The 23,925-nt window shown below is 46.0% G+C and overlaps 1 protein-coding gene across 6 annotated transcripts in view; it reads right to left on the reverse strand.

The window, feature by feature from the left end:
• The window catches only part of IFT140 (intraflagellar transport 140), an 85,480-nt gene that overhangs the window by 32,360 nt on the left and 29,195 nt on the right, over positions 1-23,925 (reverse strand). For 5 of the 6 annotated variants that reach the window (XM_064295326.1, XM_064295327.1, XM_064295324.1 and 2 more), the window contains 8 exons: positions 16,173-16,376; positions 15,728-15,800; positions 15,105-15,196; positions 14,044-14,171; positions 12,923-13,040; positions 12,066-12,196; positions 9,776-9,944; positions 8,185-8,316 (listed from right to left, as the gene is read on the reverse strand). In XM_064295326.1, the coding sequence (XP_064151396.1) occupies positions 8,185-8,316; positions 9,776-9,944; positions 12,066-12,196; positions 12,923-13,040; positions 14,044-14,171; positions 15,105-15,196; positions 15,728-15,800; positions 16,173-16,376 (1,047 nt within the window). The remainder of the gene's footprint in view (positions 1-8,184; positions 8,317-9,775; positions 9,945-12,065; positions 12,197-12,922; positions 13,041-14,043; positions 14,172-15,104; positions 15,197-15,727; positions 15,801-16,172; positions 16,377-23,925) is intronic. The other variant, XM_064295328.1, reaches the window with a different exon arrangement.

Consider the following 23,925-nt stretch of genomic DNA (forward strand, 5'->3'; position numbering starts at 1 on the left):
GAGCCGCATACAGTGAGCTGCTCAGTAAAGGCTGTTCACACCGTGTCTAAGACCTTCTGATGAGCCTTGCAGCCAAAGCAAAAAGCAGCAGTGTGCAGAGAATGACAGCCTTAAATAAAACAGGAAGTTTTGGGGACAGCAGAGAGTGAGGACCACAGATGGCCACACTGCGTGGTGAGTACTTATGACTGTGCTATACACACCGCCTCTTAGGAACAACAGCTATGAGGAGAGGAGCATGACAGGAGGTGGGAGATGGGAGAGAAAGAAGCAAAGATGCATAAATATGAGGAGGAAATCAAAGTCCACGAGGTGAAAGTAATGGGAAAAAGCAATGAAGAGAATAGAAAAGTACCTTTCAGAGCTTATGAGTTCTGAAATCGAAGAGAAATTAAAATGCAAAATGAACACTAAATAAGAATGAGATTGAGAGAAACACCAGTGTGGTGGTGTAAGCAAATTTAAAATAAGGGGATTAAGAAAACTTGCCTTAAGGAAGAAGTAAAATTATCTCTATTTGCAGATGACGTGATCTTATTCACAGAAAACCCTAAGGAATCCTCCAGAAAACTACTGAAACTAATGGAAGAGTTCAGCAGAGTATCGGGATACATGATAAACATACAAAAATCGTTGGATTCCTCTACACCAACAAAAAGAACATCAAAGAGGAAATCGCCAAATCAATGCCATTTACAGTAGCCCCCAAGAAGATAAAATACTTAGGAATAAATCTTACCAGAGATGTAAAAGACTTATACAAAGAAAACTACGATACACTTCTGCAAGAAACCGAAAGAGACCTACATATGTGGAAAAACATACCTTGCTCATGGATAGGAAGGCTTAACATTATAAAAATGTCTATTCTACTAAAAGTGATCTATACATTCAATGCAATTCCAATCCAAATTCCAACGACATTCTTTAATGAGATGGGGAAACAAATCACCAACTTCACATGGAAGGGGAAGAGGCCCCATATAAGTACACCATTACTGAAAAAGAAAAAGTGGGAGGCCTTACTCTACCTGATTTTAGAACCTATTATACTGCCACCGTAGTCAAAACAGCCTGGTATAGGTACAACAACAGATACATAGACCAAAGGCACAGCATTGAGAATCCAGACATAAATCCATCCACATATGAGCAGTTGATACTTGACAAAGGCCCCAAAACAGTTATAAATGGGGAAAAAACAGTCTTTTTAACAAATGGTGCTGGCATAACTGGATATCCATCTGCAAAAAAATGAAACAAGACCCATACCTCACTCCATGCACAAAAACTAACTCAAAATGGATCAAAGACCTAAATATAAAATCTAAAACGATAAAGATCATGGAAGAAAAAATAGGGACAACGTTAGGAACCCTAATACATGGCATAAACAGTATACAAAACATTGTAAAGAATGTAGAAGAAAAACTAGATAACTGGGAGCTCCTAAAAATCAAACACTTATGCTCATCCAAAGACTTCACTAAAAGAATAAAAAGATCACCTACAGACTGGGAAAAAGTTTTCAGCTGTAACATTTCCGATCAGCGCCTGATCTCTAAAATCTACATGATACTGCAAAAACTCAACTGCAAAAAGACAAATAACCCAATTAAACAATGGGCAAAAGATATGAACAGACACTTCACTAAAGAAGACATTCAGGTAGCTAACAGATATATAAGGAAATGTTCACGATCATTAGCCATTAGAGAAATGCAGATCAAAATTACGATGAGATTCCATCTCACTCCAACACGGCTGGCATTAATCCAAAAAACACAAAACAATAAATGTTGGAGAGGCTGTGAAGAGACTGGAATACTTATACACTGCTGGTGGGAATACAAAACGGTACAACCACTTTGGAAATCGATTTGGCACTTCCTTAAAAAGCTAGAAATGGAACTACTATACGATCCAGCAATCCCACTCCTTGGAATATATCCTAGAGAAATAAGAGCCTTTACACGAACAGATACATGCACACCCATGTTCACTGCAGCACTGTTTACAATAGAGAAAAGATGGAAGCAACCAAGGTGCCCACCAACAGATGAAGGGATAAATTATGATATATTCACACAATGGAATACTATGCATCGATAAAGAACAGTGATGAATCTGTGAAACATTTCATGACATGGAGGAATGTGGAAGGCATTACGCTGAGTGAAATTAGTCAGTTGCAAAAGGGCAAATATTGTATGAGACCACCATTACAAGAACTCATAAAATAGTTTAAACACAGAAAAAAATATTCTTTGATGGTTACGAGAGTGGGGAGGGATAGGGAATATGGGAAAGGGGTATTCACTAATTAGATAGTAGATAAAAACTACTGTAGGTGATGGGAAAGATAACATACAATACAGGCGAGGTCAGCACAACTGGAGTAAACGAAAAGCAAAGAAGTTTCCAGAATAAACTGAATGCCTCGAAGGCCAGTGTTGCAGGGGCGGGGGTTTGGGGACCGTGGTTTCAGGGACAGATATAAGTCAATGGGCATAATAAAATCTATTAAGAAAACATTCTGCATCCCACCTTGGAGAGAGGTGTCTGGGGTCTTCAAAATACTAGCAAGCGGCCATCTAAGATGCGTCAATTGGTCTCAACCCACCTGAATCAAAGGAGAATGAAGAACACCAAGGACACAAGGTAATTACGAGCCCAGGAGACACTAAGGGCCACATAAACCAGAGACTACATCATCCTGAGACCAGAAGAGCTAGGTGGTGCCCAGGTACAACCAATGACTGCCCTTACAGGGAACACAGAGAGAACCCCTGAGGGAGCAGGAGAGCAGTGGGATGCAGACCCCAAATTCTCGTAAAAATACCAGACTTAATGGTCTGACTGAGACTAGAAAGACCCCGGTGGCCATGGCCCCCAGACCTTCTGTTGGACCAGGACAGGAATCATTCCCAAAGCCAACTCTTCAGACAGGGATTGGACTGGACAATGGTTTAGAGAGAGATGCTGATGAGGAGTGAGCTTCTTGGATCAGGTCGACATTTGAGACTATGTTGGCATCTCCTGCCTGGAAGGGAGATGAGAGGGTAGGAGGGCTTAGAAGCTGGAGAAATGGACACAAAAAGAGAGAGTGGAGGGAGGGAGCGGGCTGTCTCATTGGGAGGAGAGCAATTGAGAGTATGTAGCAAGGTGCATATAAGTTTTTGTGTGACTGACTTGATTTGTAAAGTTTCACTTAAAGCGAAATAAAAATTAAAAAAAAAAAAGAAAACAAGCCTTGACAGACAGCGGGGACCTCCCAAATTTGGCCAATCATACAGACACCTCTCCAATCATCACAAAGCTATTTTACTGCAAGTAAAAGCCTATCTATCATTTCAAACTGTAACGGCCGTCCAATTTTTTTATATGGCGGCATGGAAAAATTTGAAACAACTGCGTCCAGATTCATCCTTGTTCTGAACGCATATATTGTTACATTTAAGGTTCTGGCAGCACTTCTTGTTGTTAGTCGCCCTTGAGTCGGTTCCGACTCACAGTGACTCTATGCACAACAGAACAAAACACTGCCCGGTCCTGCGCCATCCTTACAATCGAGCTCATTGTTGCAGCTACTGCGTCAATCCACCTCGTTGAGGGTCTTCCTCTTTTTTTTGTTGACCCTGTACTTTGCCATGCATGATGTCATTCTCCAGGGACTGATCCCTCCTGACAACATGTCCAAAGTATGTAAGATGCACTCTCGCCATCCTTGCTTCTAAGGAGCATTCTGGTTGCACTTCTTCCAAGACAGATTTGTTCGTTCTTTTGGCAGTCCACGGTATATTCAATATTCTTCACCAACGCCACAATTCAAAAGCATCAATTCTTCTTCAGTCTTCCTTATTCATTGTCCAGCTTTCACACGCATATGATGTGATTGAAAATACCGTGGCTTGGGTCAGGTACACCTTAGTCTTCAAGGTGACATCTTTGTTTTTCAATACTTTAAAGAGGTCCTTTGCAGCAGATTTACCCAATGCAATTCATCCTTTGATTTCTTGACTGCTGCTTCCATGGCTGTTGATTGTGGATCCAAGTAAGATGAAATCCTTGACAACTTCAGTCTTTTCTCCCTTTACCATGATGTTGCTCATTGGTCCAGTTGTGAGGATTTTTGTTTTCTTTATGTTGAGGTGCAATCCATATTGAAGGCTGTGGTCTCTGATCTTCATTAGTAAGTGCTTCAAGTCCTCTTCACTTTCAGCAAGCAAGGTTGTGTCATCTGCATAACGCAGGTGGGTAACGAGTCTTCCTCCAATCCTGATGTCCCGTTCTTCTTCATATAGACCAGCTTCTTGGATTATTTGCTCAGCATACAGATCGAATAGGTAAGGTGAAAGGATACAACCCTGACGCACACCTTTCCTGACTTTAAACCAATCGGTGTCCCCTTGTTCTGTCCCAACAACTGCCTCTTGATCTACGTAAAGGTTCCTCATGAGCACAATTAAGTGTTCTGGAATTCCCATTCTTCGCAGTGTTATCCATAATTTGTTATGAACCACACAGTCGAATGCCTTTGCATAGTCAATAAAACACAGGTAAACATCCTTCTGGGATTCTCTGCTTTCAACCAGGATCCATCTGACATCAGCAATGATATCCCTGGTTCCACGTCCTCTTCTGAAACTAGCCTGAATTTCTGGTAGTTCCCTGTCGATATACCACTGCAGCCATTTTTGAAATGATCTTCAGCAAAATTTTGCTTGCGTGTGACATTAATGATATTGTTTTATAATTTCCGCGTTCAGTTGGATCACCTTTCTTGGGAATAGGCATAAATATGGATCTCTTCCAGTCAGTTGGCCAGGAAGCTGTCTTCCATATTTCTTGGCATAGACAAGTGAGCACCTCCAGTGCTGCATCCATTTGTTGAAACATCTCAATTGATATTCCATCAATTCCTGGAGCCTTGTTTTTTTGCCATTGCCTTCAGAGCAGCTTGGACTTCTTCCTTTAGTACCATCAGTTCATGATCATATGCTACCTCTTGAAATGGCTGAATATCGATTAATTCTTTTTGGTATAATGACTCTGTGTATTCCCTCCATCTTCTTTTGATGCTTCCTGCATCATTTAATATTTTCCCCATAGAATCCTTCACTATTACAACTCAAGGCTTGAATTTTTTCTTCAGTTCTTTCAGCTTGAGAAATGCCAAGAGTGTCCTTCCCTTTTGGTTTTCCATCTCCAGCTCTTTGCACATGTCATTAAAATACTTTACTTCGTCTTCTCGAGCTGCCCTTGGGAATCTTCTGTTCAGTTCTTTTACTTCATCAATTCTTCCTTTTGCTTTAGCTGCTCGACGTTCGTAAGCAAGTTTCAGAGTCTCCTCTGACATCCATCTTGGTCCTTTCTTTCTTTCCTGTTTTTTCAGTGACCTCTTGCTTTCTTCATGTATTAAGGAAAATCGTCAAAAATGAAATTGAATGCATAAACATTGATATCCTAGGCATTAGTGAGCTGAAATGGACTGGTATTGACTATTTTCAATTGGATCATCATATATACAGTCTACTATGCTGGGAATGACAAGTTGAAGAGGAATGGTGTTATATTCATCGTCTAAAAGAACATTTCAAGATCTATCCTGAAGTACAACGCTGTCAGTGATCGGATAATATCCACACGCCTAAAGGAAGACCAGTTAATATGACTATTATTCAAACTTACACACCAACCATTAAGGCCAAAGATGAAGAAATAGAAGATTTTTATCAGCTGCTGCAGTATGAAATTGATCGAACATACAATCAGGATGCATTGATAATTACTGGTGATTGGAATGTGAAAGTTGGAAATAAAGAAGAAGGATCGGTAGTTGGAAAATATGGCCTTGGTGTTAGAAACGATGCCAGAGATCGAATGATAGAATTTTGCAAGACCAATGACTTCTTCACTGCAAATACCTTCTTTCGCCCACATAAATGGCAACTATACACATGGACCTCACCAGATGGAACACACTGTAATCAAATTGACTACATCTGTGGAAAGAGACTATGGAAAAGCTCAATATAATCAGTCAGAAGAAGGCCAGGGCCGACTGTGGAACAGACCATCAATTGCTCATATGCAAGTTCAAGCTGAAACTGAAGAAAATCAGAGCAAGTCCACAAGAGCCAAAATGTGACCTTGAGTATATCCCACCTGAACTTAGAGACCATCTCAAGAATAGATTTGATGCATTGAACACTAGCGACCAAAGACCAGACGAGCTGTGGAATGACATCAAGGACATCATACTGGCAGGGCTTAGAACTGGAGAGGCGCCTCGTCACATAATGTTCACAAATCAAGGAGTAGTCACCCCCCCTGCCCCCTGTTCTGGACAGAGTTGTGTCCCCCAAAATACATGTTAAAATCCCAACTCCTGTGGATGTGATCCTGTTTGGGAATACAGGCCTCCTTTGTTATGTCAATGAAGTCATACCTGAGTAGGGTGGGTCCTAAACCTAATCACTTCCGAGCTATAAAAAGGGCAGAACAGACACAGACACATGTGGGATAAGACAGATACCGCGTGAGGGTTGTCTACTAGCAAAGAAAAGCCAAGAATCACTGGTAGACACCAGAAACTAGGGCAAAAACCACAGAAGGAATTGACATATTTGAGGCCCTGATTTGAATTTTTAGCCTCCAGATCTGTGAAAAAATAAATTCCTACTCTTTAAAGTCCCCCCTTGTGGTATTTGTGTTACATTCAGCACCAGGAGACTAAGACGCACTACCCCCCCGCCAGTCCTTTAGGCCAAATCGGATAAAATAAATAATAGCCCCGGGAAAAATCTGGGTGAGACCTATTTATATCCTTGCTTTTGACTGATGGAGGCTGCAGAGTACAGTCACATTGGATTCTAGGCCAAGCAGAGATTCCCACACAGGACTTCACGTGGTCTCAGCTCCTCTGTGCTTAACTCTCCTCCTCCCTGGGCCAAGTTTCCCCCCAACCTCCACCCCACGCACCTCAGGGTACAAAAGTGATACACTCCAGTTGTAGAAAACTGGAGAAGTACAGAAAGCTCATTTTTACGGTTGATTTTAAGACATCTCATGAAACAAACAAACAAGGTTACACCTGCCTTTCCTCTGACATAAATGTGAGAAAAGAAACGGTTTGCCCCCGTGAGGAGAGAGGCTCCCACGTTCTGCGGAAGAAAAGATCCCACAGAAAGGATGTGCAACCCATCCTGGTTTCTGAGGGATGGGAGCCACTGCCTTTGGCCTTGTGGTGGCTCTGGAGTAGCCGACACTGAGCCCTGCGAGCCCAAGTCTCTGGGTCTGGGGAGCAGCCAGGGCTCCTGTGAGAAGCCACCGCAAGTAACTCTGGTGGCTTACGCAGGTTAACAAGGATGGATCGCCAAGAAAGCTGGGGGCCTCACTCACAGTCAGAGTGCTTCCATGTGGTTTCAGAAAGCTCTGGGGGAAAATGTCCCTCAGTAGATACACCACACACCCTTACATTTGCACAAGATTTAAGAATCAGAGAAGGATCTGAACTCGGGTATAGCGGGACCTTGGAGATGAGGAGAGAGTCCCAGGGAAGGCAAGTGAGGCATTCAAAACAACCCAGGATGTACGCATGTGTGTGTGTATGTGTTTGTATGTGTGCGCATGTGCATGCGTGTCTGTGCACACAATGAAAATGAGCCCATTCTATCACAACTTTTAAAATAGTCATGTGTGTGAAATGAGTGCACAGAAGTCAGCCTGATACTGTCTCTGAGGGTTGGGATTATGACAATTTGTATTGTCTCTGTTTTGATTTCTACTTTCTAAATTTCCTACAGTGAACACAGAAATATGTAATTTTTTAAAAAGCAGCTAGAATAAAAAAAATAAAGTAGAAAGGCATAGTGCTCACAGGGGAGAGCACCAGGCAGAGTGGTCACAGGGCCCTGGCCTCCCTTCCCTCAGAATCTAGAACACTTTCCCCTCACGATGTCTCCCACAAAACAGCCTCTGTCCCTTCCAAGAGCAAAATCGCATCTCCTAATTTTCCTCACCCAGGGGCCCTCAGCATCTGCTGGAAAATCAAGGGATACAACAGAGCAGATGGCAAACTGCTGAGAGGGGAGCCCTGCCTTCAGGGACTCCTGGTGCCAACTAACTCCCACACTCGGGTGGCCCAGGTTGGTGGGAGCTCACTTGTGCCCAGCTGCGTACCTTTCTCGTGAAATAGTAATGGGGCACCTCAACGCCCAGGAGTGCCTGGAAAATGGCTGGCCGGGGGAAGCTGTCCTGCAGCAGGAGGCTGTGCTCCTCGGAGACGAAGAACGACAGCACCATGACGTCTGCCTATGGAGAGAAGGAGGAGGGCGCTGGCTTCCACGGAGCAACATGACTACAACCGTGCTTCTAATTTCCATTTCCCTGCCAGGACATGTAATGACGCAGAGAGGACAGAGGGAGAGAGGCATGTGGCACATGGCTGCCACACCTGTGTCCCTGTCTTTTCTGACTGCCATGTCTTCTAGAAGGATGCTTGGATTTTAAGTCAATGACAGCAGCACGCTCCTCTGCTGTTTTCATGGAGTGGGGATGGCAAAACGGAGAACTGAGTGTTCTCGGGGTTTACTGCACATGGCCTGGCACAGGCAGCACCAGCACCGTAAATGCTCTCCCGCAGGCCCTTCTCCACAGGAAGTGGATGCCACAGGTCCAGCCAGAGTCTCTCTGGACCACCACTTCGCCTCTTCTTCACAAAAGACAAGCGGGTGGCTGACCACGTTAGGAGGATGCTCAGCACCTGCGTTTCTCCTCCTTCCACACATCGTGATGGAGTTGGTCACTAGTGCCATCCCCCTCCTAGAGGAAGGTCCTCTGGCAATGACAGAGCTGCCCCCCAACATGCGTTACCACACAAAGGCTCAGAGCCAAGGGCTGGATTGATCTGCTCCTGAAAATCTCAAGTGTCGACACTGCCCCCAGAGAACCTGCAGGAGGCTTCGTATGTTTCCGGCCTTGTGAAGGAGAGCTTCAGGCTGGACATGGGTCCGCTGAGGTTCTGCGGGGTCCTTTGCTGACTTACTTGAGGTCCTGACATAAAGTCTTTTTAGAATAAGGTGGGCCATCAAGACACAGGCACAGGTGTCTGACACTCGCGAAACCCAAGACTCGACATGTCAGGGAGCCCATGCTCCTAGGGACATTCTCCTACGCACAATCCTGGGGGCTGATAGCTTGTCTGCATGGTGGTCTGGAAGGCCCTGCAGGAGCTGGGGAGTGCGGTAGCCAGTGTGAGGGCAGTGACCGGGCAGGGCAGCAGGGAGTGAACAGTGCCTGCCTCCCGCGTCAACGGGGAGCTCCCTTGCACAGGGGTTATAAGAGGCCACAGACTGTTATGGACCAAACAACAGTCTGACAGGCTGCCCCAGAAATGACATCACAGGGTGTGTTGACATCAACGGGTTCATTCATATTAACTGTTTGAACAATGAGCTCTGCCCCAGCCCTAAGAGAAAAAACACGTAGCAGCTGAGGTAACAGGAGAACCCAGACCACAGCCTTCTGTGCAGACCAGAGAGAAGGGGGGCTGCCTCCGATGCGAGCCTGAGGTGAGAGACATACTCGTGACTCCTGGCGATCACTGTGAGTTTATGGGAACATCCAGAATGCATTTTCTGGGAAACTCTCCCACAAACTGTGTCATGAAGGTCTGAGCCTAGCACCCAGATTGCACACAGGTCTGGGTCACACACACACACACACACACACGCATACATGCGTGTGCATGCACACATGTGGTCAGGCATACCGTGGGGCCAGTGTTGTCTTCAGTAAAAGGCTGCCTCTCTGCGGCCAGTGGCTGGGTCCCGGGTGCCTCAGGGATGGCCTCGCAGACGAACAGCCGAGGCTCCGTCTGGTCCCAGAAGTGGCTCACAGGGATGTGGAGCGCCAGGCTCTCGTCGGCAAAGACACTACTCCTGAAAGAAAAGGACGTACTTCCTGAGGGCAGACGAGAGGGTACATTACAGGGCCTGGACACACTCAGTAGGGAAGCGGTGTCTGGGACTGTTTCAAGCATGCATGGGCAGTGGCCTGTCTGAACATGCCCTCCCCTCAGGTCTTAGAAACTGGTGGGAAGCATTCTGGTCAGCCAGGGGTTGGTGTGTGATGCCTTGACCAACCGGGACCAGCAGGCAGCCCCTGAGCCTGGACCAGCACCCTTACCCTGTGCTGTCTGGGGACACGGCTCCAGTCCTAGTAGTGTCCCTGTGTGGCACTGCACATTTGTATCTAAAGCTTTGTATCTGCAGCCCAGAACCTAGAACCTCGTGCAGTGCTATCAGGAGACAGAGTGAATCGGCAGTCAGGGCAGGTCAGTGGTGAGAGAAGAGCATGGTTGGCACAGGGCCTGTGGCCACATGGGCTCTTGATGGCAGTGGAGGACGAGGACCCGTCCTCAGGAAGGGACCTTCTCACAGATGTTCCTTCATCGACACTGTGAGTGCCTGTGTGGCCGTGCCCTGCCCTGCCCAGGCCTAGGTTCACTGTCCCCCCGCCAAACACATGGGTGTAGTGTTTTAGATGAAAAGGGGCATGTGTGGTGCACCCGTGGGTGCCTGGAGCACAGGCCAGAATTTCTGCAGCTGTGACAAGGGGCACAGGGTGAGAGGAGGGGCGTGAGATCCACAGAGGCCATCGTGGCCCTTGAAGGGGAGCCAAGCCCGGATTGACAGACATCTCAGAACAAGAGCAGCAGAAGTGGCTGAGGCCACAGAGGTGCGATCGTGGGGAAGTTCAGTTCTAGGGTTCTGAACCCAGTGGCCAAGGACCATGGTGCCTCTGGCAAGAACGGGAGGTAGGGGGTGAGGCTGGTGAGGGGTGGGTTTCTGAAACGACTGTGAGGGATTCAAGTGGCAGCTTTTTGAGGAGACAGAACTGGGACCAAGCTGGGTGGGAAGTGGAGACTAAAGCATCCAGGTGGGAGTCACAGGGCAGGCAGAGGGACAGCCCTTCCCTGTGGAAGGAGGGCCTAGATGGGGCTCTGAGAAGGAAGTGGGTGTAAGATGTGGCCAAGGGGAAGCCCGTTGGGAAGGAGGAGCTGTCAACAGCAGCAAAATAATACAGTGAGAAAACTACAAAGACAGAAGAAACAGCTCCTGGACCCAACATTTTAAAAGCTACTGCTTTCCCTTGAGTGGCTGCTTCTAGCCCAGAGACCCCCTTCATGCACTTCTGCTCTGAGCTTGCTTTGCGTATGCTCTGTCTGAACACCACCAACACCCTTTCTTCGATGAAGAGTGGGTAGACACAACCCCGGCATCCTTCTGAACATGGCCTGCTTTGCTTTTGTGTATTATTTCATGCTAGATCAAATGTAAACCATAAATCAACGTTACAAGCACTTAAATTTCTAGAATATTTTCTTAGTAGCAGAAGGAGCTTCAAATGTCTGTTACATCAGTCTGCTGCAGAAAGACTTCTTTTTTCTAGGAATACATCATCTAAGTAGACAAGCCCACTCACAACCTGTATGTACTGATGGATCTGAGCTGCCCATTACTTTCCACCAGAGGCTCGAGGGCCACGTCTGCAGACACATCAACCACAGCCTTCCCTTCAGAAGCTCAAGTGTCTTCTAAGCTAAATCCAAACCTTATTAAAATCTGGAAAGCGGATTAAAAACACACATCTCTCCCAACTCCCAAATATGTTTCTGTTTTACATTTTTTTTTTTTTACTACTGACAGAGCGACTGCAATGATGGGCTCAGACACAGCAACAATCATGAGGACAGTGCAGGGCCACGCAGTGTGTCATTCTGTTGTGCACAGGGTCGCTATGGGTCAGAACCGACTCCATGGCACCTGACAACAACAACACCATTGTGAGGACAGTGCAGGACCGGGCAGTGTTTGTTTCTTTGAACACAGGGTTGCTATGGGTCAGAACTCGATGGCACCTAACAACAACAAAGCTGCAGAGATGGTCTGTAGTCAGGCACGTGGTTTAGCAACAACCTGCCCAGAAGTTGAGAAGTAACTGCCTGTCATTTCCAGCTTTTTTTCCCCCAACAAAGCCCTCTCGCAGCACAATCTCACTTCCTGGTCTCTTGCCCATTAAAGGACAACATCTGTCTCCGGTCAATCTGCCCCGTCCTGAAGTCAAAGGTGGTCACCATGTCCATCTCCACATCGTAGAGGCAGATCCTGGAGTCGGGGCTGTTGTCAGCCTGGGGGAAAGACAGCAGAGAGCTTACCAGCTGCCCAGACTCCAGCCCTTGGGGCTGGACTCGGGGCCATTGGCCAATAAGGTCCAGAGACCCGAGCCTGGGTGTCATGGACACCCACAGGCTGCTCAGCTCTTGGGGGTTGCCTACTCTCAAAATTCTGAATTTGAGTGTCAGCTGCCCACAAAAACATCTGTTGAATCACTAGTTTATAATTTCGGAGAACTAAAAAATTCTAAAAAACTGTGACTGTTACATGATGCTGAGTGAAAGAAACCAGACACAAAGGGACACATTGTGTGTGGTCCCACTGATGGAAAACATCCAGAAGAAACAAGAAGCAGCTCGGTGGTCATCAGAGCTAGAAAGGGAAAAGGGGTGACTGTGTAAGTGCTGCTGAGCTTGTTTCTTTAAAAACCCTAACCAGTTGCCACTGAGTTGACTCCAATGGCACCCTATGTGTGTCGGAGTAGAACCGTGTGTTCCACAGGGTTTTCAGTGGATGACTTTTTGGATGTCGGTTGCAAGGCCTTTCTTCTGAGGTGCCTCTGGGTGGACTCAATGGCCAACCTTTTGGTTAGCAGCCACAACACCAGGTCGCAGAAGCTGGGGGTAACGTGTGAGCAGCCAGGACGAGGAGGGGATGGCTGGCCTTCCTGTGTGTGCATGCCTGCCCTCCCACGGCCAGCTGGGTCTCCCCCTTGAGTGGTGCATCTGCCTGGCACTCACCTTAGTGAGGAGAAGGCTGATTTTGTTCCCGCTGGCATTACAGCGCAGTGAGGCGATGCCCCCGATGCCAGGGACCAGCTCGGCCAGGTTCTTGCAGTTACAGTGCACTTTGGCCTCTCTGTGGAGGAGCGAAGCAGGTCAGCGAGTCAGGTGCCGTGTCCCATGGGTGCTGGCGACTCACTGTCTGTAGACAGGTCAGCGAGGTGGGTGCCATGTCCTGTGGGTGCCATGTCCCATAGGTGTCAGCCACTTGCTGTCTGCAGACAGGCCACAGGCGAGGACTTGTGCCCCGAGAGCCCTGAATCTCTGGGCACAGACACGTTGCACTGACATGTCAGCTGCTTCTGATGCTGCATGTTACTCGTGAACCACAGCGCGGGCCAAACTCAGGATACAGGAGGAGATTTTAAAACTCAAATATTTTTGTGAGCAAATGTGAATGTGTATCCTTATCTCCATCCGTCTTTTTATATAAAAAGTAGATGCCACAAATGTTGCTCCACACCTCGCTTCCCCACAACAGTATGAGCTGGGATCTTCCACGCCAGGATGGGGTCCCTGCACTGTGACGTGAGCATTTTCCGCCGGATGGATAAGTTGTAATTTATCTAATGAGCCCTGTCAGTGACATTTCTACAGTGATGTAGAAATACTGGGTGTTTAGTGGTAGCTCAAGGAGCCCGGGCGGTACAAACAGTTAAGCGCTGGACTACCAGCCTAAAGGTTGGTAGTTCGAACCCACCCAGATGTGCCTCGGAAGACAGGCCTGGTGACCTCCTTCTGAAAGATCACAGCCTAGAAAACCCTGTGGGGCAGTTCTACTCTGCACATGTGGGGCTTCCAGGAGTCAGAGCTGACTCAACGGCAACTAGCAACTAGTGGTAGTTAATTGTAATTTTAAAAAATGCTTCATTCAGATTTCCTTAGACTTTACCTGATGTCCTAGAAAGACTGGCCCCCAACTGGGTGGCTCTGGAGCCTTTCTTAAAATCAAGGTGGGATGTTAAAGTTGAAACCAGAACTGAAGGAGTTCCCTGGCTTAGATCCCACTTTCCACCCACCACATTACCTCCTGAGTAATTTTCAAAAACTCACTACCTTTACTTGGACAAAAGATGTACCTTCGGGAAAGATCAAAGCTTTTGAAGTGCGCCAGGTCTGTTCCTACCACTAGGAAGCTCCCACAGATGTCCAGGAGGTAGGGGCTGCCCTCGGTCTCAGAGAAGGGCAGGAGCTGCTTGACAGTCCCCTGGGGAGAAGAGGACAGGGCACTCAGGAATGCTGCTTCTGTGGCACTTCACCATGCAGGAGCTCTGGTGGCGCAATGGTTAAGTGCTTGGCCACTAACTAAAAAGGTGGCAGTTTGAACCCACCCAGCAGCTCTGTGGGAGAAAGACCTGGCAATCTGCCCCCCTAAAGATGACAGCCTAGGAAGCCCTACAGGGCAGTTATACTCGGTCATACGGGGCCACTATGAGTCGGCATCAACTTGACAGTACTCAACAACAGTGAACATCATTCCCAGATAGTCTCCCACACCCTTTTCCAGCCGCCATTGTACTACTGGGGGGGATGTCCCCATCCTGGCCTGCCCTCCCACACATGTGGGGGGCGGCCAGTTCCAACACAGGCTTCCTTTTCTGGCAGCCCCCACTTGCCGCTTAGCCCCAGAATGCATGTTGGACCTGGCGAGCATCTCCTCCCATGTTCCCTGACATGTGCAAGGCTGGTGACGGAGCCTTGTCCCCACCCAGGCCTTGCCTCTCTCCAGCTGCCAAGCCCTCGGCTGCAGCTGAGGCCCCACCAGCCATTGGTGGGGCCAAGTCCCAGGAGCTGCTGCCCCCCGGACGCCTGCTGACCACACACATTTGAGAAGCAAGGTTTTAAGGGAGTGTGATGTGTGAAATGTGAAAAGCAGCCGTACCTCTGTGGCTAAGCACAGCAGTACCACAAAACCAACTCTAAGGTAGTGGATGTTTGAGTGCCATTCTGGTAGACACCATCACAGAGGTGGAGCCTCACCCTGGCTGCCTCTGGACCTGTTTTTATGGTGGTCCCTGTGGTGGGTGGGGTCCAGCTGGTGAGGTACACAGACAGGTTATGGCTCCATTTGGAGGTGACATCTTAGATTCAGCTCTCGTTCGCAGCCGTCACATCTACGTGCTCTCAGCCCTTGCCTTACCTGCCAGGTTCGCACTTGGACGCGGTTTGGCTCCACGGTGTAGACACTCTCTTCATGCATCACCAGCACCAGGGACTCACACAGGAAGGTCCCTGCAACAGAAGGCAGATGTCACAATGGTGGCAGTGGCTGCTCACCTGGCTCCCAGCCTGTCCATGTTCTTGCTCCTGAGGTACCCAGCCCCCCACAGCTCTGTGAAAGTAACGATGGCAGCATCGTGCAGGTGGGGAAAGTGAGACCTGAGACATTGGGACTCCCCAAGGCCACAGCCAGCAATTGACGCTAGTGCAGCCTCTAAGCCTAGCCTGGGGGCACCAGGCAGGGTTCGCTGCCCTGCCCCCTCATTTGTGGGGTCTCCTCTTTACCCTGAGCCACAAAGTGAGAGAATGCCCAGTCCGTGAGAGCATGCGTCTGCACTAGCAGAGGGGTTGTTGCTGTTAGGTGCCATTTAGTTGGTTCTGACACATAGTGACCACATGTGCAACAGAATGAAACACTGCCTGGCTAGGACACACAGCAGAACGAGAGGGACGTCAGCAGAGAACTTGAGGCATAAAGTGAGGGAGAGAGGCAAACCCCTGCAGGGAGCCCAAGTCCCTTTGTTGGTATAGGCAGACTCCTACCTGCATTTCGCAACACGGCTCCTGAAGGCTCGAAGATCACCACCTGCTTCCCGTTCCAGACAGCTACAGCGTACTGAAGGGAAGATGGGGATCAAAGAGCAACGTCAGGAGAAGGCGGGGCATGGACTACAGATCCACTTCACATTCCACCGTGCCCTCCTCTCCTCCTTAAACATCCCAGAACATCACCCTTGGTCACCTGACCTCAGCTTGCTGGCCTACAAGGGCACGGCTGGGCCGGTTTTTCACGCATGTGAGTGCCCTGCACTTTATTATTGTTTTCTTTACGATTCTGGCTCATGTGTGAGTTGGCAAGGAAGGCCGTGAGGATGAAGTTGCGCGTAGACTGGCCTGCATCCTGGCTGTGGGTTGTCCCCAGTCACCCCAGCCTTGGCCTTCAGAGATGTCGTGCAGGCAGAGGCTCCGCCCCTCAGTACCACATCACCTTGGTGGCGAACACTCCGCTGACGTGCATGTCCGTGCGCAGGCTGTAGGTCGTGCCAGCCGCCAGGAAGGCCACGTGCAGCAGATTGGACGACAGCTGCACCGCCGCCACCTGCTGGTGGAAGTGCGCAGCCATGGCCTGCTCACTGAGGATCACCAGGGCGCTGATGCTGTTCACCGCTAGCAGGTTCTTCCTGGAGCCCCACTGTGGCGGGTAGGGGGGTGCAGACGGGAGACGTCAGAGCCACATCCACAAACACGAGAGCACACACGCCATCCCCATCGCCACCATGTCTTCTTGTTTAAAGAAAGTTTTTAAATTTTTTTATAAAGATAATATGTGCACACTGCAGAAAATTTAAAAAATATACGAATACTCAGGTTCCTCAAAAAGTTAAACACAGAATTACCATCTGACCCAGCAATTCCACTCCTGGGCATACACCCAAGAGACTTGAAAGCAGGGATTCAAACAGATGGTGCCCATGAATGTTCACTGCAGCACTATTCACAACAGACAAAAGGGAAAAAACCCAAGTGTACATCAGCAGATGATGGATCGACACAATGCAGTCTATCCACACAGTGCAATATTACTCAGCCATAAGGAGAAATGAAGCTCTGCTACACGTTACAACGTAGATGAACCTTGATGGCATGATGCTGAGTGGAAGTCAGACACAAAAGGACAAATTGTACGACCCCACTTATGTGAAATATCTAGAACAGGCACATGCATAGAGACAGAAAGCAGACAGAGGTTACCAGGGGTTGGAGGAGGGGGGAGTGGGAGTTATTATTAATGGGAACAGGATTCTGTTTTGGGGGATAAAAGCATTTTAGAAATAGACGGTGATAGTTACACAACATTGTAAATGTAAATAATGTCACTCGAGTGTATACTTAAAAATTATTAAAATAGCAAATTTTATATCAAATTTACCACAATTAAAAAAAAAACACTCTGGGGTCTTAAAAGCTTGTGAGTGGCCATCTAAGACACTCCACTGGTCTCACACCATCTGGAGCAAGGGAGAATGAAGAAAACCAAAGACACAAGGGAAATATTAGTCCAAAGGACTAATGGACCACAAGTACCACAGCCTTCACCAGCCTGAGTCCAGCACAACTAGATGGTACCCAGCTACCACCACTGACTGCTCTGACAGGGATCACATAAGAGGGTCCTGGACAGAGCTAGAGAAAAATATAGAACAAAATTCTAACTCACAAAAAAAGACCAGATTTACTGGCCTGACAGAGACTGGAGAAACCCCAAGAGTATGGCCCTCAGATACCCCTTTCGCTCAGTAATGAAGTTACTCCTGAGGTTCACCCTTCAGCCAAAGATTAGACAGGCCCATAAAACAAACAATAATACACATAGCTCAACCATGTACATGAGACTAAATGGGCATACCAGCCCAGGGATAAGGACAAGCAGGCAGGAGGGGACAGGAAAGCTGGTAATGGGGAACCCAAGGTGAAGAAAGGGACAGCACTGACATGTTGTGGGGTTGGCAACCAATGTCACAAAATAATAGGTGTATTAATTGTTTAATGAGAAACTACTCTGTAAACCTTCATCTTAAGTACAATAAAAAAGAAAGTATTGATTCTCAGAGCTCTAACCCAGCATATATACAACTGTGCGCCATTCCAGGTAACATCTGTTCTGATTGGTTGGGGTCTGAGCTGACTCCCAGTGCCTGTTTTGTACCAGGTGTCAAACATTAGGACCATCACCCCAGTCACAAAAGTGCCACCATGCAGATATCACTGTCTTCTCTAAGAAAACTTGCATAAGGAGTCCTGGTGGCTCAACAGTTAAGCGCTCAGCTGCTAACCAAAAGGTCAACGGTTCAAACCCACCAGCAATGCTGTGGGAGAAAGAACTGGCAATCTGCTTCCAAAAAGATTACAACCTAGAAAACCCTGTGGGGCAGTTCTGCTCTGTAACACACTCGATGGCACCTGACAACAACACTGCACACTTTCCTACAGCCACTGTCTGGGGCCCCAAATTATCACGCTGTGTAATCACAACCACTAACACTGAGTGAGCCCCAGCAAGGGTTAGGAACTGGATTAACAATCAACACACATGTTCTCCCTGGACCCTCACAACAACCCATGCAGGAGACATTCCTGTTGGCCCATTTCACAGATGGGAAAAGCAAAACAAACAAAAAAACAGTAGCCACTGAATGGATTCCGATTCATGGCAATTCTATGTGTGCAGAGTAGAACTGTGTTACGTAGGGTTTTTAAGGCAGTAACCTTTTGGAAACGGATTGCCAGGCTTTTCTTCTGAAGCACCTCCGGGTGGGTTCAAATTGCCAATCTTGAGGTTAGTAGTCAAGCACTTACATTCCTGTTGGCCCATTTCACAGATGTGGAAACTCAGGCTTAAAAGGAATGAGCCCCTGCCCCTTGGCGGACAGCGTTGACCCAGGGGGACGCCAACTCAGGTCTGCTGAAAAGCCTGTGCTGTCTGTCCGGTGGCTGCCACAGAACAACTGTCTCAGGGAGGAAGCATCGGTGTTGCTAACGACAGCAGGGATAGTGTGATAAGGTAGAGGACACACCCTGCGGTCTCGGAGTGTCTCCCTACCCAACAATTCGCTACATAGGAAGCAGAAATACCTTGAACCTGAACCCAGCAGACACACCATAACCATGTGGCCAAGCCAGCACCATCAGAAACAGGAGGTACAGACAGCTTTTGCCTCCCAATGGGAAGAACACAGCATCATATCTGGGGTCTTCCTGCTGGTAAAGCACTATCTGGATCTGACCATGAGGAAACCTAAGACAAGCCCAGACAAAGAAAGTCTACAAAACACATGGCTGTGATCCTCCAAAACATCAAGGTCATAAACAAGTAAGACTGTATTGTCCTGGAATAAAGAGAATGTCCACGTTCTCAGGCATTTCTCTCGCTGCCGTGAGGTTTCACAGGCTTTTCATGTATTCTAACAACCCTTAGGTAAATGATCCATGCTCTCCTTCATCAATTTATCCACTGCAGTTCTTAACATTTTCTTACAAATGTGAGTGTGTTTTTTACATGACCTTCATTCTAAGCTGGCACTGAAGGGAAGCTGTCCCATCAGTTTAAAATAATAGCTTTCCTGGAGGTGGGGCCAAGATGGTGTAGTTGTCAGATGCTTCCGGTGATCCCTCTCACAACAAAGACCCGAAAAAACAAGTGAAACGATTATACATATGACAAGCTAGGAGCCCTCAACATCAAAGACAAAGTTAGGAATTTGGGCTGAGCGGCAGGGTGAGGAAGACATGGTTCAGAAGCAACGAGGTATTGCCAGACCTGACTCGGTGGGAAACGGTGTCCCTCAGGCATGATCCCCTGGAGTGATTGCAGTGGGGCTGGCAGTAGTGTTCAGGATGCCAGCAGGCCGCACAGCCTACTTACACCTCCGGAACCAGAGAAGAACAGTGCTCTTGGCAAAAGCTAAGTACTTGTGTTTATTTTACCGTGCCCCTAGCCCCCAAGCCGGCTTTCAGTGGCTGTCGATTTCCTGGGCCTGAGATAGGTCCTAGTGCATGCCCTAAGCCATTCTTCTGGCCCTGGAGAAGGAATAAATTAACAACTGGGGGAAAAGATAGCCTGCCAGCTCCACTAAGCTGGGGAGCTCAGGGCAGAAGTGGCTCCGGTTTAGGCACAAATAGTCTATAGACTTTGAATACCTCTTACCCCTGCATGGACCTTGTGGGCCCATTTCAGGAGATTAGGCCTGTGTTTGCAGACTGCAGTGTGTTTCAGCTGTGCAGTGGAGAGGTGGGTTTTTGATGTTTAACACCACTTTACCTATTAAACAGGGTCCTCACCTACCCACATCAGGGGCTTGAGGACTGGTGGCTCCACCCACGTCACCTAGCCACCCGCAACACAGGTCCAAGGATTAAGTGGTGCCTCCCAGTCCTTATAACCAAAAGCATTGGGTGCCCATGGTCCAGCTACAGAACCCACATACCTGTGCACTCTAGGGAACAATGACGTGCTTTCCTCACACTCGGGGGGATGGCTGTCAGCCCCTGCCTTGTTCAGAGCTTGGCTCCCTGCTGCACCAATCGCTCCTGCCCCTCTAAGACTGTAGGACACACACTCGATGACCAACTACCTGGACACCTGAGCTGAATCCATATGAGAAAAGTGAATGGACTCCTATGCTCATATACTTGGTAACAGCTCTAGCCATCTGGTGACAGGACGTTAGAGCTCCAAAGGCACAAATAATCAAGCTAGCTCACTCAAGTAGCCTATTTGTGCATGTCAAAACAAAACAAAGCAAGAAACTAGGATACAGTAAGCAAACATAAAATAAACTAATACAATAACTTATAGATGGCTCGAAGACAAAGGTCAACATCGAATCACATGAAGAAGCAGACCACTATCTCCTCAATGAGCTCTCAAAACAAAGAATCAAGAGATCTTCTGGATGAAGATGTATTCCTGGAATTATCACATGTAGAATACAAAAGATTAATATACAGAACTCTTCAAGAGATCATGAAGGAGATCAGGCAAAATGAAGAACAAGCCAAGGAGCACACAGATGAAGCAGTTGAAGAAATTGAAAAGGTTATTCAAGAAGATAATTAAAAATTTAATAGCCTGCAAGAATCCATAGACAGCAATCAGAAATTCAGAAGATTAAAAATAAAATTACAGAATTATATAACTCAACAGGAAGTCAGAGGAGCAGAATTGAGGGAATGGAAGGCAGAATTAGTGAGACTGAAGACAAAATATCTTGCACCAATTTATTTGAAGAAAAATCAGATAAAAGAATTAAAAAAAATGAAGAAACCCTGAGAATCATGTGGGACTCAATCAAGAGAAATAACCTACAAGTGATTTGAGTACCAGAGCAGGGAGGGACAACAGAAAATACAGAGAAAATTGTTGAAGATTTGTTGGCAGAAAACTTCCCTGATATTGTGAAAGATGAAAAGATATCTGTTGAAGATACACATCGAACATCGAACTCCACACAAGGTAGATCTCAAAAGAAAGTCACCAAGACATATTATAATCAAACTTGCCAAAAACAAAGGTAAAGGGAGAATTTTAAGTGTGGGTATGGATAAACGATACGTCACCAAGAAAGGAGAGTCAATAAGAATAAGCTCAGACTACTCAGCAGAATCCCATGCAGGCAATGGGATGACTTATATAAAGCATTAAAGGAAAAAAATTGCCAGCTAAGAATCATATATCCAGCAAAACTATCTCTCAAACATGAAGGTGATATTAGGACATTTCCAGATAAACAGAATTTAGAGAATTTGTAAACCAAACCAAAACGACAAGAAATACTACTTTTAGTAGTCCTCTGGTTAGAAAACCAATAATATCAGATATCAACCGAAGACTAGAACAAAGGACAGAGCAACCAGATATCAACCCAGATAGGGAAATCACAAAAATAAATCCAGACAAAAAAACACAGAAAACAGGGAAAAAGCAATGTCATTATATAAAAGATGACAACATTAAAACAATAAAGAGGGACTAAAAAATGTAGTTATAGATCTTTCATAGGGAGAGGAAGTTAAGGTGATATGACGAAACAAAAGTTTGGTTTAAACTTAGAAAAATAGGGGTAAATATTAAGGTAACCACAAAAGAGACTAATAATCCTACACATCAAAATAAAAGAAAAACAAAAGACTCAACAAAAAACAAAATCAACAACAAATAGGAGGAAAAGACAATATATAAACTGCTCAGCACAAAAAACTAAGTGGGAAAAAGAAACTGTCAACAACACACAAAAAAAGACATGGAAAAAAACTCATACCTATCTATAATTACACTGAATGTAAAAGGACTAAATACACCAATAAAGAGACAGAGAGTGGCAGAATGGATAAAAAAAACACCATCCATCTACATGTTGCCTACAAGAGACACACCTTAGACTTAAACACACAAACTAAAACTCAAAGGATGGAAAAAAATATATCAAGCAAACAAAAAAGAGCAGGAGTGGCAATATTAATTTCTGACAAAATAGACTTTAAAGTTAAATCTACCACAGAGGATAAGAAAGGACACTATATAATGACTAAAGGGACAATATACTAGGCGGACATAACCATATTAAATATTTATGCACCCAATAACAGGGTTTCGGCGTACATAAAACAAACTCTAACAGCACTGAAAAGTGAGATAGACAGCTCCACAATAAAAAGTAGGAGACTTTAACACATCACTTTCAGTGAAGGACAGAACATCCAGAAAGAAGCTCAACAAAGACATAGAAGGTATAAATGCCACAATCAACCAAATTGACCTCATAGAATATAGAGTACACTCCATCCAACAGCAGCCAAGAATACACTCTTTTCCAAAGCACATGGAACATTCTCTAGAATAGACCGCATATTAGGTCATAAAGCAAGCCCTAACAGAACCCAAAACACTGAAATATTACAAAGCATCTTCTCTGACCATAAAGCCATAAAAGTAGAAATCAATAACAGAAAAAGCAGGCAAAAGATATCGAACTCTTGGAAACTGAACAGCCTGCTCAAAAATGATTGGGATATAGAAGAAATTAAGGATGGAATAAAGAAATTCATAGAATCCAATGAGAATGAAAACACTTCCTATCAGAACCTTTGGGAAAAACCTAAAGAAGTCCTCAGAGGTCAATTCATATCCGTAAGTGCATACTTACAAAAAGAAGAATGGGCCCAAACCAAAGACTTATCCCTACACTTGAACAAATAGAAAGAGGGCAACAAAAGAAGCTCTCAGGCACCAGAAGAAGGCAAATAATAAAAATAACAGCAGAATGAAATGAAACAGAGAACAGAAAAACAATTGAAAGAGATAGGAAGACCAAAAGCTGGTTCTCTGAAAAAATTAACGAAATTGATAAATCTTTGCCCAAATTGTCAAAAGAAAAACGGGAGAGGAAGCAAATAACCCGAAAAAGAAATGAGATGGGTGGTATCACAACAAACCCAACTGAAATTAAAAGAATCATACCAGATTCCTATGAAAAACTGCACCCTAAGAAATTTGTAAACCTGGAAGAAACGGATGAATTTCTGGAAACACACTACCTACCTAAACTAACACACAGAGGTAGAACAACTAAATAAACCCATAACAAAAGAATAGATTGAAAAGGCAATTAAAAAACTTCCAACAAAAAAAAAGCCCCTAATCTGACAGCTTCACTAGAGAGTTCTACCAAACTTTCAAAGAAGAGTTAACGCCACTACTACTAAAGGTATTTCAGAGCATAGAAAAGGATGGAATACTCCCAAAATCATTCTATGAAGCTACCATAACCCTGACACCAAAACCAGGTAAAGACACCACAAAAAAAGAAAATCACAGACCTATATCCCTCATGAACTTAGATGTAAAAATCCTCAACAAAATTCTAGCCAATAGAATTTAACAACATATCAAAAAAATAATTCACCATGACCAAGTGGGATTCATACCAGGTATGTAGGGAAGGTTCCACATTAGAAAAACAATTAATGTAATCCACTACATAAATAAAACAAAAGACAAGAACCACATGATCTTATCAATTGATGCAAAAAAGGCATTTGACAAAGTCCAAGACCCATCCATGATAAAAACTCTCAGCAAATAGGCATAGAAGGAAAATTCCTCAACATAATAAACGGCATTTATACAAAGCCAACAGCCAACGTCATCCAAAATGGAGAGAGACTGAAAACATTCCCGTTGA

This window comes from Loxodonta africana, chromosome 12 (assembly GCF_030014295.1).
Source record: "Loxodonta africana isolate mLoxAfr1 chromosome 12, mLoxAfr1.hap2, whole genome shotgun sequence".
In the NCBI taxonomy this organism is placed as follows: Eukaryota; Metazoa; Chordata; class Mammalia; order Proboscidea; family Elephantidae; genus Loxodonta; species Loxodonta africana.